Here is a 14,895-nt window from a genome sequence, read left to right as displayed (position 1 = left end):
CTTTTTTAAACTTAGTTAATCCTAGTAGCATACTTTTATAACCGAGATAAAACCTTCCAATGTAATCGCCAATTCCCAAATGTGACGCTTTTATAAGCTAACTGTTAGTTAACCTCTTTATCTAACCGTGTCTACGCGCGGTTATAGAACTTCTCTTATATCTCGGTTATATTGCGGATATGTCTTTATCTAACCTTTATCTACGCGTGGTTATATTTCGGTTATATAATTTCCTTTACATTTCGCTTATTTTTCGGTTATGCTTAGTGATCTAACCATTCTATTGCCCTTACATAGCTTTTGCTAAAGTTTATTTAAAAAAACTCATAGTAGATTTTAATACAAATCATACAAAAAACATTTAGAATAAATAAATTGGTGCTTATATCCAGCCTCTTTGGAGTGCACAATAAATATTGTTCAGTATTTTGTTGATTCCTTGTTGAAAAATTCTAAAAGAATTTTTAGGAATGACTTCTGCAAGAAAATATTCGATGACCAGAACCAACATAGAACTACTTATGTTAAGACCGAAGATGCTGTGGGAGTAATAGGAAAGGTGCAATGTCATCTTACAGCAAAACTTCTAACGTAGTCAGTGTTATCTTTTTCCTCCAAAGAACAAGAGTTTGTCAAACTGTTAACAAATTACAGTTATCAGGAACTAAAGTATTACTATTTTCAAAAACGTATTGTTCACTGTTTTCTTTATTGTTTCCTCAACTTTGGACAAATTCTCCGAACCCAGCTTAACATTGAAGGATTAAAGAGTCGGCAGGTAAAAAGTGAGAAAACATTCATTCTTAGAATAATTTGCTTTGGTTTTGACAAATTCATTTTTTTGTGGTCAAAACTAAAATATATTTAGGAAAGCTTTTTCAGCTTTCAATTAAGTATAAATTCAAATTGTACTCTACTTACATGATAAACAATAAATATAGATGACGATTCACGTGTTTGCAACACGTAGAAGTAAAGAAAAAGCAAAAATCACTGTTGAATGCATTTTACGACCAACAAACTAGATAATTTTCAACCATATAACCAAAAATTTCTTAGATCACTTATTTTGTTTTGTAAATATTATTATAAAATGCCGGCGAATATTAAATATAACTGTAACATAACCATGCTTAAATCACCGATATATGAACAGAATCTAGCATACGCTATATTGCATTACATACATAGCAGTTATATAACCGTCACATAACCTTTGCTGTATACGCTAGACATAACCATGGTTAGAACACTGATATATAACCTAAATCTAGCTTGGGCCATATTGCTTAAGAAACATAACGGTTATCTAACCATAATATAACCATGTTTATAGACGCTAAACATAACCATGGTTAGATAACCGTTATATAAGCTGAGTCTAACATAATCAATGGTTAGATTTGTGTATTGCGGTTATAAAACGTGATATAACCGAAAGATAATATAGGTAAAAAGATAGTGAGTTTTGCATAACATTTTTTTATTTTTAGTTTTTTGTTTGTTGAAGCGAATCACAACTTGTGTATAAATTTCTATTTATTTTTTTGCACAGTTATTGCTTTTACATTTTGTTTTCTATTTGTCGTATCGATTGCATCGGACAAACATCAAACAAACTGCATCTCTTTGACAGGCACAAAATCCCGACGAGTTGACGATCGTCGAAAACGAACAACTGGAAGTGGTAGGTGAAGGTGACGGTGATGGGTGGTTGCGAGCGCGCAATTACAAAGGTGAGGAAGGATACGTACCGCATAATTACCTCGACGTGGAGCGCGAACAGACGGCGACGACGCCCGGACTAGTCAATCAAATATCATTCTCATCGGTCGACTACACCGTAGACAACGAGGAGGAGGTGCAAGCACCGTCCGAAACGAATCAATCGCCCGAACAAGTCTCCGTTATTTCGGTGGTAAGTTATTTGTTGTATTGTTATTTTATTTTATTATATTTGTCCCGGCGCATCCACCATTTAGCAAGCCGCAGTTCCCGATTCACCTGCAGCGTCCTATTGTATCGCCCTCTACGATTACGACGGCGAAGGTGGCGAAGAACTTACTTTCGAAGAGGGACAAATAATTAAAGTTTTGAGCAAATGTGCGCATAGTGTTGACGACGGCTGGTGGAAAGGCGAACTGGAAGGTAGAATCGGAAACTTTCCGTCGTTGGTGGTGGAGGAGTGTGACGAATATGGCGAACCGTTGACGAATGAATGGGATGAAACGCCGCCACCGTCAGCACCACCGGTTTTTACACCACCTGATGTTCCCAATTTTTTAGTAGCAGCTGAGGTGAGTGCGAAAATTAACGTTTGTTGATTTTTTTCGTCGTAAAAAACGCAAAAAATCATTGTTTAAGAATTGATATTTTAGACACTTTCAAACGGTTTTACCTCAAGTAAGTCAAAAAAACCATTGATTTGGTCTATTTTTGCCATTTTCGGAGAGGATTTGCATGTGTATTACGCACCTATTTTCCAGTGTTTGAGTTTGTTTCTGAGCTAGAAAATTTGGTATATCGACGAATTTTGCAAAAAAAGTAAAAAAAAACACTTGTGTGAAGCTTACTACATAAAGGAATTAAGTTATGAATTTTTGAATATATGATCTAATTTTTGCTTTTATTTGCATTTTCTCGAAAACTATAAGTCGGATAACAATAATCTTTTTTGCAAATGATAGATTATTAAAAAAGCTTTCCAAAGATAGTACACATCATAGGATTATCTCTAATAGTTCTGGTGTTATTGCTTGATAAATGCTCCGGGTACCGGAAATCGACAAAATTCGCAACAAAATTGCAAAAATCAAACATAAAAATTTCGAACATATGGACATTTTTGACTTTTAACAACTGTAGAGGAATTTAAGGGCATATACAAGTCCAGAAACCTACGTTAGAACGAGTTTTAAAAAAAAATATTTTTTCACCTTTTTGAAGGTAAGTTATTACTCAGGAAGTTTTAGCAAAAAAATTCAAAATTTTAAATCTCGTGAAAAGTTGGTATATTACAGAAAATGAGCCGCTGAATTCACTGGAACAAACCGAATTGCTCTACGACTTTTAGTTTTTGAGTTATGAATTTTTTATTGAAAAATTATTAGGCAAAAAAATTTAAAAATTTTTAATTCTTGTGAAAAATTAGTATAATATGTAAAATGAGCCGTAGAATTCAATGGAACAAACCGCATTGCTCTACGACTTTTAGTTTTTTTTTTGTGAATTTTTTTAGTGAAAAATTTTGATCGCCTCTGTAGCCGGAACCGTTGCCCGTAGCGGCTCCGGGTCTGGACGAGAAAATAGCTAAAATTAAGCGCTATTCGATGATTTTTTGTTCGTTGCTCTAAGTCTTACAGTTTCCGAGAAAAACGCAATAAATGGTTTCCATTTTCCCTTTTTTTCAATTTTCAACCGCCAATTACGGCGAAACTATTAGAGTTATCGAGAAACGGAAAAATCGAGGACAACCGGAATAAAAAACTCTACAAAATGGCATAGGACTGAAGACGATATCTCGCAAAAAAAATTTCAACTTTTAAACGCCGATTACGGCCAAACTAAAAGAGCTAGGAGAAAACGCTTTTTTAAATCGGAAAGAGGACATCAAAATCTATAAGATAGAATCGGTTTTGTTTGATTTTAGGACACTTTAAAAATTGACCGATTTCTAACGGGGGGGTGTTAACTTTTTTTAATTTTTTTTTATTTTCTCATTTACGGCTAAACTATTCTAAAAAGTGGAAGTATTTTGATTCATACCTATGCAAAATGATCCGAGGAATCGATTGGAATCAAAAAAAGCACCAAATTCCCAATAGTTTTTTAGTTATGAATTTTTGAGTACATGATCTAATTTTTGCTTTTATTTGCATTTTCTAAAAAACTATAAGTCGGACAACAATAGTCTTTTTTGCAAATGATAGATCATTAAAAGAGCTTTCCAAAGGTAGTACACATCATAGGGTTATCTCTAATAGTTCCGGAGTTATTGCTTGATAAATGATCAGGATATCGGAAATCGACAAAATTCGCGACAAAAATTGAAAAAATCAAACATCAAAAATTCGAACATATGAACTTTTTTTGACTTTTACTAACTGTAGAGGAATGTAAGGGCATATACAAGTACAAAAACCTACGATAGAACGTGTTTTAAAAAAAATTAATTTTTTCACCTTTTTAAAGGTAAGTTTTAGGTTTTACGTTTTTAGTGAATTTGAAACATTTTTAAATTGGGGGATTTTGTCTAATTAAGTCAAAAAATTGTTTATTTGAGTCTAAATTACGCGATTTTTTCTATGGATTTTTAGAGACTAATAAGAGTTGTCTCACTTCGACATTTGCTGGCACAAGTAAAAAAAAATTGTTCATTTTTTAAGGTGGTTATAACGCAACCAACGCCATCTGTAGAACACCCACAAGAACCACCTCCAGTTCTCAAAAATCAAGGAGATTCAACAGCATCACCAGAGGGAAGCTTCTCCATGGAGCTATCCCGGGACCAACACCAACAATACGGCAGTCAATTTCAGGGAAATGTTCCAAGTAAGTCATTTCCCGACCAAAAATTATCAAAAAATCCTCACCTTATTAACCCCTTTTTTGCTACCTTTTCATGCAGCGATCGACGTTCCGAGCGTCGAGATCGTTGGCGAGGTAAATGTTTTTTAATAATTAATTATTTTTCTTAATCTTTTGGTGTTATTGAAAAATTGAATTTTACACACGGTATTAACACAGAATTACATTATACAGGCTGACTCAGCTAAGACTTTCGTGCTTAATATCTCAGTTATTTGTCAACGGATTGTCATGAAATTTAAAATGCACATATTTTAGGACAATTGGGGTCAAAAAATGACCTCAAGTTAAAAAATGAAATTTTAAAACACATTTCTTTTATTTAAAATTAAGCCAAATTACCGTTGGATCATTAAACCCTGAAAAATAAATGACCTCACAAAAAATTAACCAAATCGCTCGGCTGATCCAAGAAAAAAATTAAATTTTGTTGTTAAAAACTTAATCCAAATTTTGATAGTAATTTGGGCAGTCACCTTTTGAAACAATTGATGAAGCATTTCTATGCGGCATTTTGTGTACCACTGAAAAAAACTGTCAAATGTGTGCGCGCTGTCAGAAAAGTAAAATGCTTTTAATTTGGTGAAATTATTTTAAAAACCAACAACAGTGGCTGAAATTTCTGTGTTGTTGAAAAAGGAATCAATATTCGCGTATGGAAAGTGTCGTTGGACTTTTTGTGAAATGTTATTTTTGAAATTTAAAGTTCAAAAAATCGTCAATAATTTGAAGACACAGGAAACGTACCTGAACTAAATCGAGTGAGGACAAAACACGTCACTGGAAACAAAGCAATAGTTGGGGCTGTAATTCAAGCTTTTGAAGAGAATCCAAACAGCAGTGTACGAAACATTTCCAAAGTCCTGAATGTTCAAGTGTCTAGAATTTTTCAGTTTTTGTTCAGTCTTTTAGTCCATTTTGAAAGAATGAAAGCATTCAGTACCAAAAATAAGTCAAAAATATTGTTTTTTAACTTTGTATGGGTGAGAGATAATTGTGAAATGTCTCTTGCGTCACAGTTACGTTTCTGCGAGTAGGATTGACAAAATTCAATGGTAGTGCTCATTTGTCTCATAGAGATCTACGCTTTTGCATCTGTACCCACGTTTAACAGTTTGTTTCTCATTTTTCTGGCGAAAACACGAACGAGTTTTTTCTGCCAGCATTTTTCACTGACGATAAATTTTTTAATATAAGTCTTAAAAGGCTTAACATTTTAAAAAGGCATATAAAAATTAACGTTTTTAAGATTTGAGTTTTTGCATTAATTGGATTTTAATCTTTATCTTCTAAAATATTTGCATTTTAAATTTCATAAATATCTGTTGACAAATATCTGAGATATCAGGCTCGAAAATCTTAGCTGAGACACCCTGTAGACTCGCGGAATTTATTAACTCGCGACTGCGTCGCTTGTAAATTAGATACAATGTTAGATACAAAATGTTTTACATAATTTTACAAGTTTTGAAAAATTAGATAGATTGTTCAATAAATTAAATAAATTAAAAAATATAAGGTGTTTTATAAAAAAAAAACATAAGTTTGTATTGTAGCTCATTTTCGAAACACTATGTATATTTCAACTCGATGTTACATAATTTTTCGCGGAATTAAAACAATTCTCGCAATTTTCCATTTTTTCCACTTTCCCCATGTTAGGATGACCAGCCCGGCCCCGAGTCCGACCCCCAGCAGGACGAGCTGGGTCTCGGCGTGGCTCAGATCGTGATAACGGCCGCCACCCCCATGATGGAGGAACCCGAGCACCCGTTCCCGCCGCCGGAGGAGCCGGCCGCCAACCACCGCGAGACGGACACCGCCGCCGCCGCCGCCGCCATCCCCGAGGAGGACGAGGAGGAGGTGGACGCCGAGCCGGCGCCGGGCGCCGCCGACGGCGACTCGACGCCGTTCGTCGTCAGCAGCAGCACGGGCAGCGACGGCGAGACGACGGGCCCCAGCACCGCCGAGAACTCGGTGAGTCACGTGGTGGGCGAGCCCAAGCAGGTGGTGGGCGGCAGGGCGAGCATCCCCGACGAGCTGGAGCCGCACCAGCTGGCCCGACTGCAAGATCTCAAAGAGTCCAACGCCTAGACCATCATGTTAGAGCTCTGTTCGTACGCTTCAAATTAATAAATAAATTACCAAAAAAAAAAAAATGAAAGGGGTGATGGGAAACGATTGGAAATTGATTAGGTTTGATGGAAGATCGTTTCGAATCACTTCACTTTGTAGGATAAATACGCATACGTGGACGACGCAATGGACTATCATCATCTTGTGTGTTGTTGAATCGCGCGTATATTTGTACCTAATTTGTTATTATTGTTAGATGAACATATGAGGATATTTTCACTTTAGACATGTAAGTAGTTTGTAGGTTGTCGGTTGAATTGGTTACAATTGTTGGTTGGACAATTTCTTTTTGCGTTTCGGTATTAATGTCACAAACTTAAGGTAATTTTGTTGGTTTTGAGTGGCTCCTGATGTCTGTTGGAAACGAATTTTTTTTGTTAATTATTTTCAGGTAAGTTTTTTATTATTTTTTTAATTGATTAACAATGAAAAAATTCTATTGATTTCAAATAAATTTCACACACGTTTTTGATAAAGACACTGTCATTAATTATACCAGGTGGGCAACCTCATCGCGCACCTAAGAAAATCGCGATTTCTAATTAAATAAAAAATATTGCATTTTACACGCCTGACTGTACGTTCGAAAAAAAATAACAGTGCTAAAGTTATACATTTAATTAAATCACCTAAAACTGTTTTGAAGTGTGTACTTCATTAAATAAAACAACCAATATTTTTCATTTTTGGATGTAGTTTATAATACAGTTTTTCGGCTAAACTTTTTGCTTTGTTTTTGGAAACATTATTCATTCATTGCTTTGTCGAAAACGACACATCTTTTTTAAAAAATCAATACACCATAAGCAAGATAAATTATAAAAAATTGAAATAAGTCAAATTAAAAAAAAGAGCTTGAGTGTTTTAATATTCATTTAGGTAGATTTAGTTCAAAAATTAAAAAAATTAACTCTCTTTAAATGTTCAATACCTTAAAATCGCCTTCAAATTGTTAAGATGGCCGAACTCCCTATTTCCAATTTTTTTTGAAATTGTCTAAATACTCGTATTTGAGTGTCTCTTCCTGATAGCAAACAATATGCAACTTTAAACACAAAAAAATTTTTTTTCAGCAATCCTAAATAAATAAATAAGCTAACAATAATAAAGGTATCTCCCCTAATTTTTTGGTAATTTTTCACTTGCAGATAAAAATAATAATTAAAAAAAGTAATTTTCGACCAAAAAGTCAAATTCTAAATTTTATACAAAACCACGCGTATTCACTTCAGATAATTGTTTACGAAATTAGCGAAGAAAAATACCAATCAGATTTTGAATTAAACGCACTTTTACATTTCAACTTTAAAAATTATTTTTATTTATGAGTTGCTACTTGTGGCGTCGTAAATTTAGGTGACAATGTGAACTATAATTGGGGTAAGATTGTAAAAGATTTCGTTGGGATATTTCAATGCAGGCATTAGTTTTATTGCAAGACTGTAAATAAGGGGCTTCAAAAAGGTCGGCTACTGGTAACTGATCCCTTTGTTGGCAAATTATACCATCTTCTAATAAATCACGCGTCTGGTTTGCGTCTAAATAAAAAAGACCGATTATTTTACCAACCAAGTAAAAATTTATAATTCTGATACCAGCATTCGATGGGCTAGCATTTGGTCTAAAAACTTTGTAGTTAAATTAACAGTTAGTGCCCAAAAACACACAAAACTGCTACGACTTTATTTATTAACAAAAAATTTAATAAAAATCGAGGATGGTCCTTATCAATGTACAGGCTGGTGTGTAAAATTTCAGGATTTTTATTTCATTAGAAGTCGCGATTTTCTTGGGTGCGCGATAAGGTTGCCCTACCCAGTACATTATAACCATAGAGTCCATCGGTAGCAAAATTTTTTTGATTTGTACTTTTCTAGGTGTTTTGAAATCGTATTTGTCTTTAGATTTTGGTTGCGACGTTGCCAAGCTGTTGATATTTTTTGCAAGATTTTGAAAATACTTAAAGTGATGCTTGCTATCAGTGTCCAAATTGCGATCTGAAGTATTGATATTTTTTATATAGGAGTTTTAGGTAAGTTCTCTTATATTTTTATTAGTTTCTTCTTGATTTGAAATTAACTACTTATTAAAAAAATTTGATTGTTTAATATAGCGTAAAAAAAGATTCGAGAGAAACACGTTGTGTATTGTTTTATTATTTCATAACAAAGAGAAAAGTTGCCAAAGGTTAACTAATTTTTGGATTAAATATTTATAAATCTAGTAGAAGCTGAGACTGCTGAGAGTATATTTTTACTGTATTTAAAAACTATTAGCTGTTTCAAAACTATAAAAACGACAACGTTGCAATTTACCAAATTATTTTTTTAAATACGGTTGATAAAAATGTATAACAGTTTAAGCGATTTTCAACCAGTGCGAAAATTCTAATTCACTGCAGCCAGTACACAAATTGTGTAGAAAAATTTAAAGAAATTTATTCGCTGTGTAGATCACATCTTACAGCGCACATTTAATTGTAGTTGAATTATAAATTTGCGAATAATTTGAGTTTTGTAAAGTTAATGACAACTAACGTAAGAAAACTAATTTGAAATTAAAATATTATTTATTTTACACGAATACACAACGAATAAAGTTTTTTTTAATTTTTTTTTTGAGGTTAACGACAATTTTTTACGCATTATTAATATATTAATAAAACATTTTTTATGATAATCAACTAATTTTCATTCTGAGAAATTGTGAAAAAAATTACGTATATAATCTAACAGCAATAACGCTTATTTCGGTGTGATTATTAGTTTTTGAAACTTAAAAGTAAAGGTAAAAGTATTTTCACAGTAGAAATGCTATGCTAAAATACCTTATACGTTTCTAGTGCATGTGAATTTTATAAAAAAAATCGACAATTTTTATAATAAATATTACTTAACTAAAAATATTGAAGTATTAATTAATCGAAATTTTATAATTTCGAGTGTCATTTTAACATACAAGTGATGCTTAATTGATGTTTCGTACAAAAATTGGTTAAAAAAAATTGTTATTTCTTGTGTGTTGCTATAAAAGAAAAGATGCTTAAATATTATTTTGTGCAGAAAATACGTAAAAAAATTAACATTACAAATTTAAAAAAACGTAATTTTGGGATCTGTAGCTATTTTTTTAAGTATTATTTGCACAAAATATTATTTAAGCATCTTTTTTTTATAATAATAATTATAATTATTATAATTATAATAATAATTTATAATAATATAAATAATCAGCTGTGTGATTGTTGGTTTTTAAGATACACCAAAAAATACTTTTAGCAGACTCATTTTCCATAAAATTGTTGCACTGTTATTATAATTTCTTCGAATGACAATTTACATGTTTTTTAATAATTTTTTTTCAGATGCGTATTTCTTTTTTTAAATATAGTGAAATTGATTTTAGTTTTTAGGTTTCAGTTAATTTTTGGCATATAGAAAAAATTGAATACATATTTTTACCTAGCAAGAATTCACTCTTAGTAAAAAACATTAAGGACCTGTTTATAGAGAGCTCAATTAAAGTTAATTCCGTTGTTAAATGGGCCAATCAGATTTGTTTAACTTGGTCACATGACCAGTTAATCACGCATTTAACTGCGGATTAATATAATGACGCTTCTACAGCGTGCTCAAAAACTGGCGCACCAACTCAATGGTGTGTGGTAGAGAACTGGTTACATATGAAGGTAAAAATAGTAAAAAAATTCTTTGTATTAAAGTTATTGATAAATAACGGATTTTAGATAAATGATATGTGGCATGATATGTTGTCTAACAGTCATGAGCGCAATAAAATTTGAAAAACAATAAAAATAAATTATTTTTGCAACGGTTTCCTAGGAAATAATCCCCAGTGTTGGCACATCTACACATTGTGATTTTTTAGATGAATTTTAATTTTGGTAAATTAAAAAAACTGCTAAAATCTGATAGTAAATTTAAAAATAATTATTTATCGTTTTGTTACGGAACAAATACCTGGTATGAAACATAAAAACATAAAAAAATAATGAAAACTAAAGAAGTTAACACAATAAGTTTGTAGCTCCAGATTTTTTAAAATATGACTTTAGGAATTTTTTCAACATTTTTCCCGTAATCTGCACTTGTTTCTCAATAATGTACCACTGAGTTGGTGCGCCAGTTTTTGAGCACCCTGTATAAAACTGACCTGACTTGACCTGACCTGACCTGACCTGACCTGACTTGTTAATCACACATTATTAGTTTTTCGTATAAAAGGTGAGTTTTTTTTGTTTTTTTCTTCTTATGTAAGCAACTATGAAAATTTTTCTTTTTTACTTTACTTTTTATTTATTGTTATTGAGAACGTATTACCTTTTGAGCAGTAATCAGTAATACCGACGTCGTAAATAATTGAAAATACAATTGATTATTTTATTATTATATCCAAGAAAATTTCTAATGGTTTTCTTGTCTTAATTTTTTGTGAAAATTTAGTACAAACTTTAATGCGAAAATTGGAGATTATTTATAAATAACCTTAAGATGTTCGGCTAGATTAATCGATCACATGACCAAGCTGAACCAATGAGATGCTCTGATTTATGATTTATGGAACAATCGCGTATTAACTTTTAACAGCCAATTAATTTTTAATAAAACTATACAGTTTTAAATATGTATTTGAATGAAAAAATGAATAATGAAAGATGATAAAATAAGAAATATTGAGTGTTACATTAAAAAAAGTAGATCAAACGATAAAGTTAAAACAACTTGGCAGAAACGTAAAACTTTTCTTTTGTTAATAGTTAAAAGACAGTTAAAGTAAAGTGTAAATTAATCCAATTTTGCAAAAAATATCAATAACCGAAATCTAAAAACCAAAAAGCGTTTTAAGAAAAAAGTTGATTTTGGTAATACAGGAGCATTTTTAATAAATTTTTTGTGACATTTATCCCAAAACACTGAAAATAGGCCAGAACTGTTGCGTTTCAACGTTTCGTCTTCCCTGACCATAGTTGCGCCAACATCTCATGTTTCCTTTTCCTCACCATTGGTTGCCTTATCTTTGATTTGTCGCAAGTTCTGGCCTCGATTGGCACGAAACGTCTAAAGTGTTTTCCATTGCTTCTCGTGACAATCTCTCAGTTCAATCAAATAGTCAGGAACTAGTAATTTTTCAAATTTAATTTACTAGTTCCTGAACTAATACATATTATTCGAAAAAATCGGGCCTACAGTTGGTTGGAAAAGCGTCCGTCGACAGTGATCGATATTTTGCTAATACAAAGTTCCACTCAAGTCAATTCAGTTTTGTATTTTGCAATAAAGTGTACTCGCATCATATGTCGCACCAAGCGTAGCTTAGTCGCTGGCTAGTTTTAGCTAAGATTAAATGACTGATTTATATTTAAGTGAATAAAATAAATCCACGCACTATTATTGTGGTGTGTGTTGAGTGTATAGTGATTAAAAATAAAAGAGAAATCAAGCGCTGTTGCCTAATTAAACATTTTAGATGTTTCTGCAGTTTTAGCAAGAGAGAGACGAGTGGTTTGGTTTTTTTTGAAAAATAGTTTGAGAGACTGGCAGGATGCAATAAAATAAACCGCAAGTACCGATGCATTAATGTTACCTTCAGATATTGTTTGTATTTTTTCGTTAAGGTTTTTGTGTACTATCATGCAATGTTCCATCATGTTTAGCAATAAATGGATTTAGTTTGTACATAGTATTTATACGATTAATAAATTCATCCAGATTTAGTGTGACAGTATTATTTTAGTTGATACGAGCACGATTTTTTTTTTTCAGTTTGGGACACGTTTAACATTGTCGTACTCAACAAAGCTGGATTGTGTACAATTTAAGAGATTTTAGGCTGTTTTACGCGATTGTATTGAATTCCCCGTCTTCTTTCAGCGGTGCCTTCTTATTATAAACTTCAATCTCTCACCTGTAGATATTATGACTATAATTCTAACTACCTGTAAGACTTGGTTTCAGGACGTATGGTTCATTATCCCGTTCTATGTAAACTGAAATATTATTAAATACAGAATTTATGTAGCTGAAATTGTGTTTTACTCGACTTCGATGGCAAATAATGGCAATAACGCCTTTTTAGTGCGATTTTATTCAGCAAATTACCAAAATTATGATTTGATATGAATTGACGCAAATACTATTGTTTTAAGTATTAAATAAATTCACAAAAACACTAGAAAGTAAAATTTTCGTTACTGAAATGAAAGAGAGGAAGAAACAATAAATAAAGTATTTATTGGTAAATGGTGATTTTTGTGTGACTATTAGTTCCATTAATTGTTTTTAACAGACTTTACCTTGTGTAGAAATTTAAAATAATAAAAATCCGTATTGAAGAACTGCTAGGAAGACAACATACAAAGAAATTTTTGTAAAAGCATTACTTTTGAATTTAAAACACCAATATTTGCCTTAAAAAATCTAGGAACAATTAGCATAAATTATAGACCTGAAAAATATAGTCTAAAAAATGCTGAAATCCGATTTAAAAGGCCCCAAAAAATATAATAAAATAATAAAAAACGTACATAAATATTTAATTAGTCTAAAGGAAAATATGTAAAATATTCAAATCAACTTGAAAAATGTTAATTAAAATAGGCACAAAATTATTGAACAATTGCTAACTGACATTCTGAATCAATCTGCCCATTCGACTTTGCTTTTATTTGTCCATATTAAAAAAAAGTGTTGGTTAAAGATGAAAAAAAAACTTTTTTTTACTTTTTTGGTATCAAATAATAGTTTGAATAAATTCCAAATATTTAAATGATTTATCCCGGCGCATCCACCATTTTTAACATTAGCTACCATGCAATTATTTGTCTTTATTATATGTTTTTTTTCTTTCTGATTGATAAAAAATTGTGCCAAATAAGGGAAAACATGTATACTAATTAAATATACAGGGTGAGTCAATAGTGGGTTACTTCTGTCATGTCATTTTGGTTGCATAACCAAAAATACTAATTGCACACTAGTTTTTTTATCTTCCAAGTAATAATAATCTGTAATGAAATTTTAACAAAAGTATCAAGACAAACTTGACACTACCCAGAATTTAATTTTTTAACGCTTAACGATCTGGTCAGCTGGAATCAGTAGTATTTTAGTATTATTGGTTGCATATTTATAGAATTTATAGTAGAAACAATAACCTATTTAATTCAATAAATTAATTTAGATGATGAAAAACTATATTTAAATTGATTTAGATTTAAGAAAATCGTCTGAATACTACTGTTTGAAGGATCTTAAAAACTATTAAAAAACTATGATAAATTAGAAATACATGATAAAAGGAAAATGAAAAAAAACAATTTTAAGTAAACTTTGATAAAATGGTCAGTACAGAAAATTTGCGATAAAAAGATAATAATAATAATAATAATAATAATAATAATAATAATAATAATAATAATAATAATAATAATATAATAATAATAATAATAATAATAATATAATAATAATAATAATAATAATAATAATAATAATATGATTTAGAATTTAAATTAGATTAATTAGTTACCTATCTGCATTGATTTAAAAATAAAGCTGAAATATTTAAAAAAGTAAAAAGTCAGTTATAAAATTAAACCGCTCAGTATAAAAGGAAACAAAAGAATTAAATCTGTCACGAAAAAAAACTATAAAAAATTTTCAATAAACATTAAGGTTAACCACGATGTAAGACAATAATTATTTTAATAATTAATAACGTAATAGTTAATTATTTGCTGAAGAATTTTAACAAAAGAAACTGATGTATTTACAAGAATTTTTTATACATTATCTAATAATAATTTATTTATTTTTAACCGATCGAGGTGAACCACACAATTATAAGACATTAATTTATTAATAATCAAGGTTAACGCATAAAATTCGCACCCCTTGAGAATATTATTGAGACTTGACAATTACTATCAGTTGTTATTACATTATAAAGCTTAAGATCATCAGCAAATAAACAAATTGAGAAAGTGTAAAGTTGGTAAAAATTAGATTGTGTTTCTGAAATATTTTTGTTGGTTTTACACTTTTTTGTTGAACTACTTAATATACAGGGGGTCCCAGCTAAGACTTTCGAGCCTGATATCTCAGATTTTGTCAACGGATTTTTATGAAATTTAAAATACAGTTATTTTAGAAGATC

The 14,895-nt window shown here is 31.0% G+C and overlaps 1 protein-coding gene across 3 annotated transcripts in view; it reads left to right on the top strand.

Moving 5' to 3' along the window:
• Window positions 1–12,457, top strand: part of nwk (nervous wreck) — a 40,612-nt gene extending 28,155 nt beyond the window's left edge. For 2 of the 3 annotated variants that reach the window (XM_015984568.2, XM_008197307.3), the window contains exons 10-14: window positions 1,637–1,918; window positions 1,983–2,297; window positions 4,386–4,551; window positions 4,628–4,662; window positions 6,250–12,457. In XM_015984568.2, coding sequence (XP_015840054.1) covers window positions 1,637–1,918; window positions 1,983–2,297; window positions 4,386–4,551; window positions 4,628–4,662; window positions 6,250–6,681 — 1,230 coding nt within the window. In that variant the 3' untranslated portion in view covers window positions 6,682–12,457. The remainder of the gene's footprint in view (window positions 1–1,636; window positions 1,919–1,982; window positions 2,298–4,385; window positions 4,552–4,627; window positions 4,663–6,249) is intronic. The other variant, XM_015984569.2, reaches the window with a different exon arrangement.
• Window positions 12,458–14,895: the final 2,438 nt, after the last annotated feature.

The sequence above is a fragment of the Tribolium castaneum genome, chromosome 1 (genome assembly GCF_031307605.1).
Source record: "Tribolium castaneum strain GA2 chromosome 1, icTriCast1.1, whole genome shotgun sequence".
Lineage (NCBI taxonomy): Eukaryota > Metazoa > Arthropoda > Insecta > Coleoptera > Tenebrionidae > Tribolium > Tribolium castaneum.
This window is presented reverse-complemented; position numbering and strand designations above follow the sequence as displayed.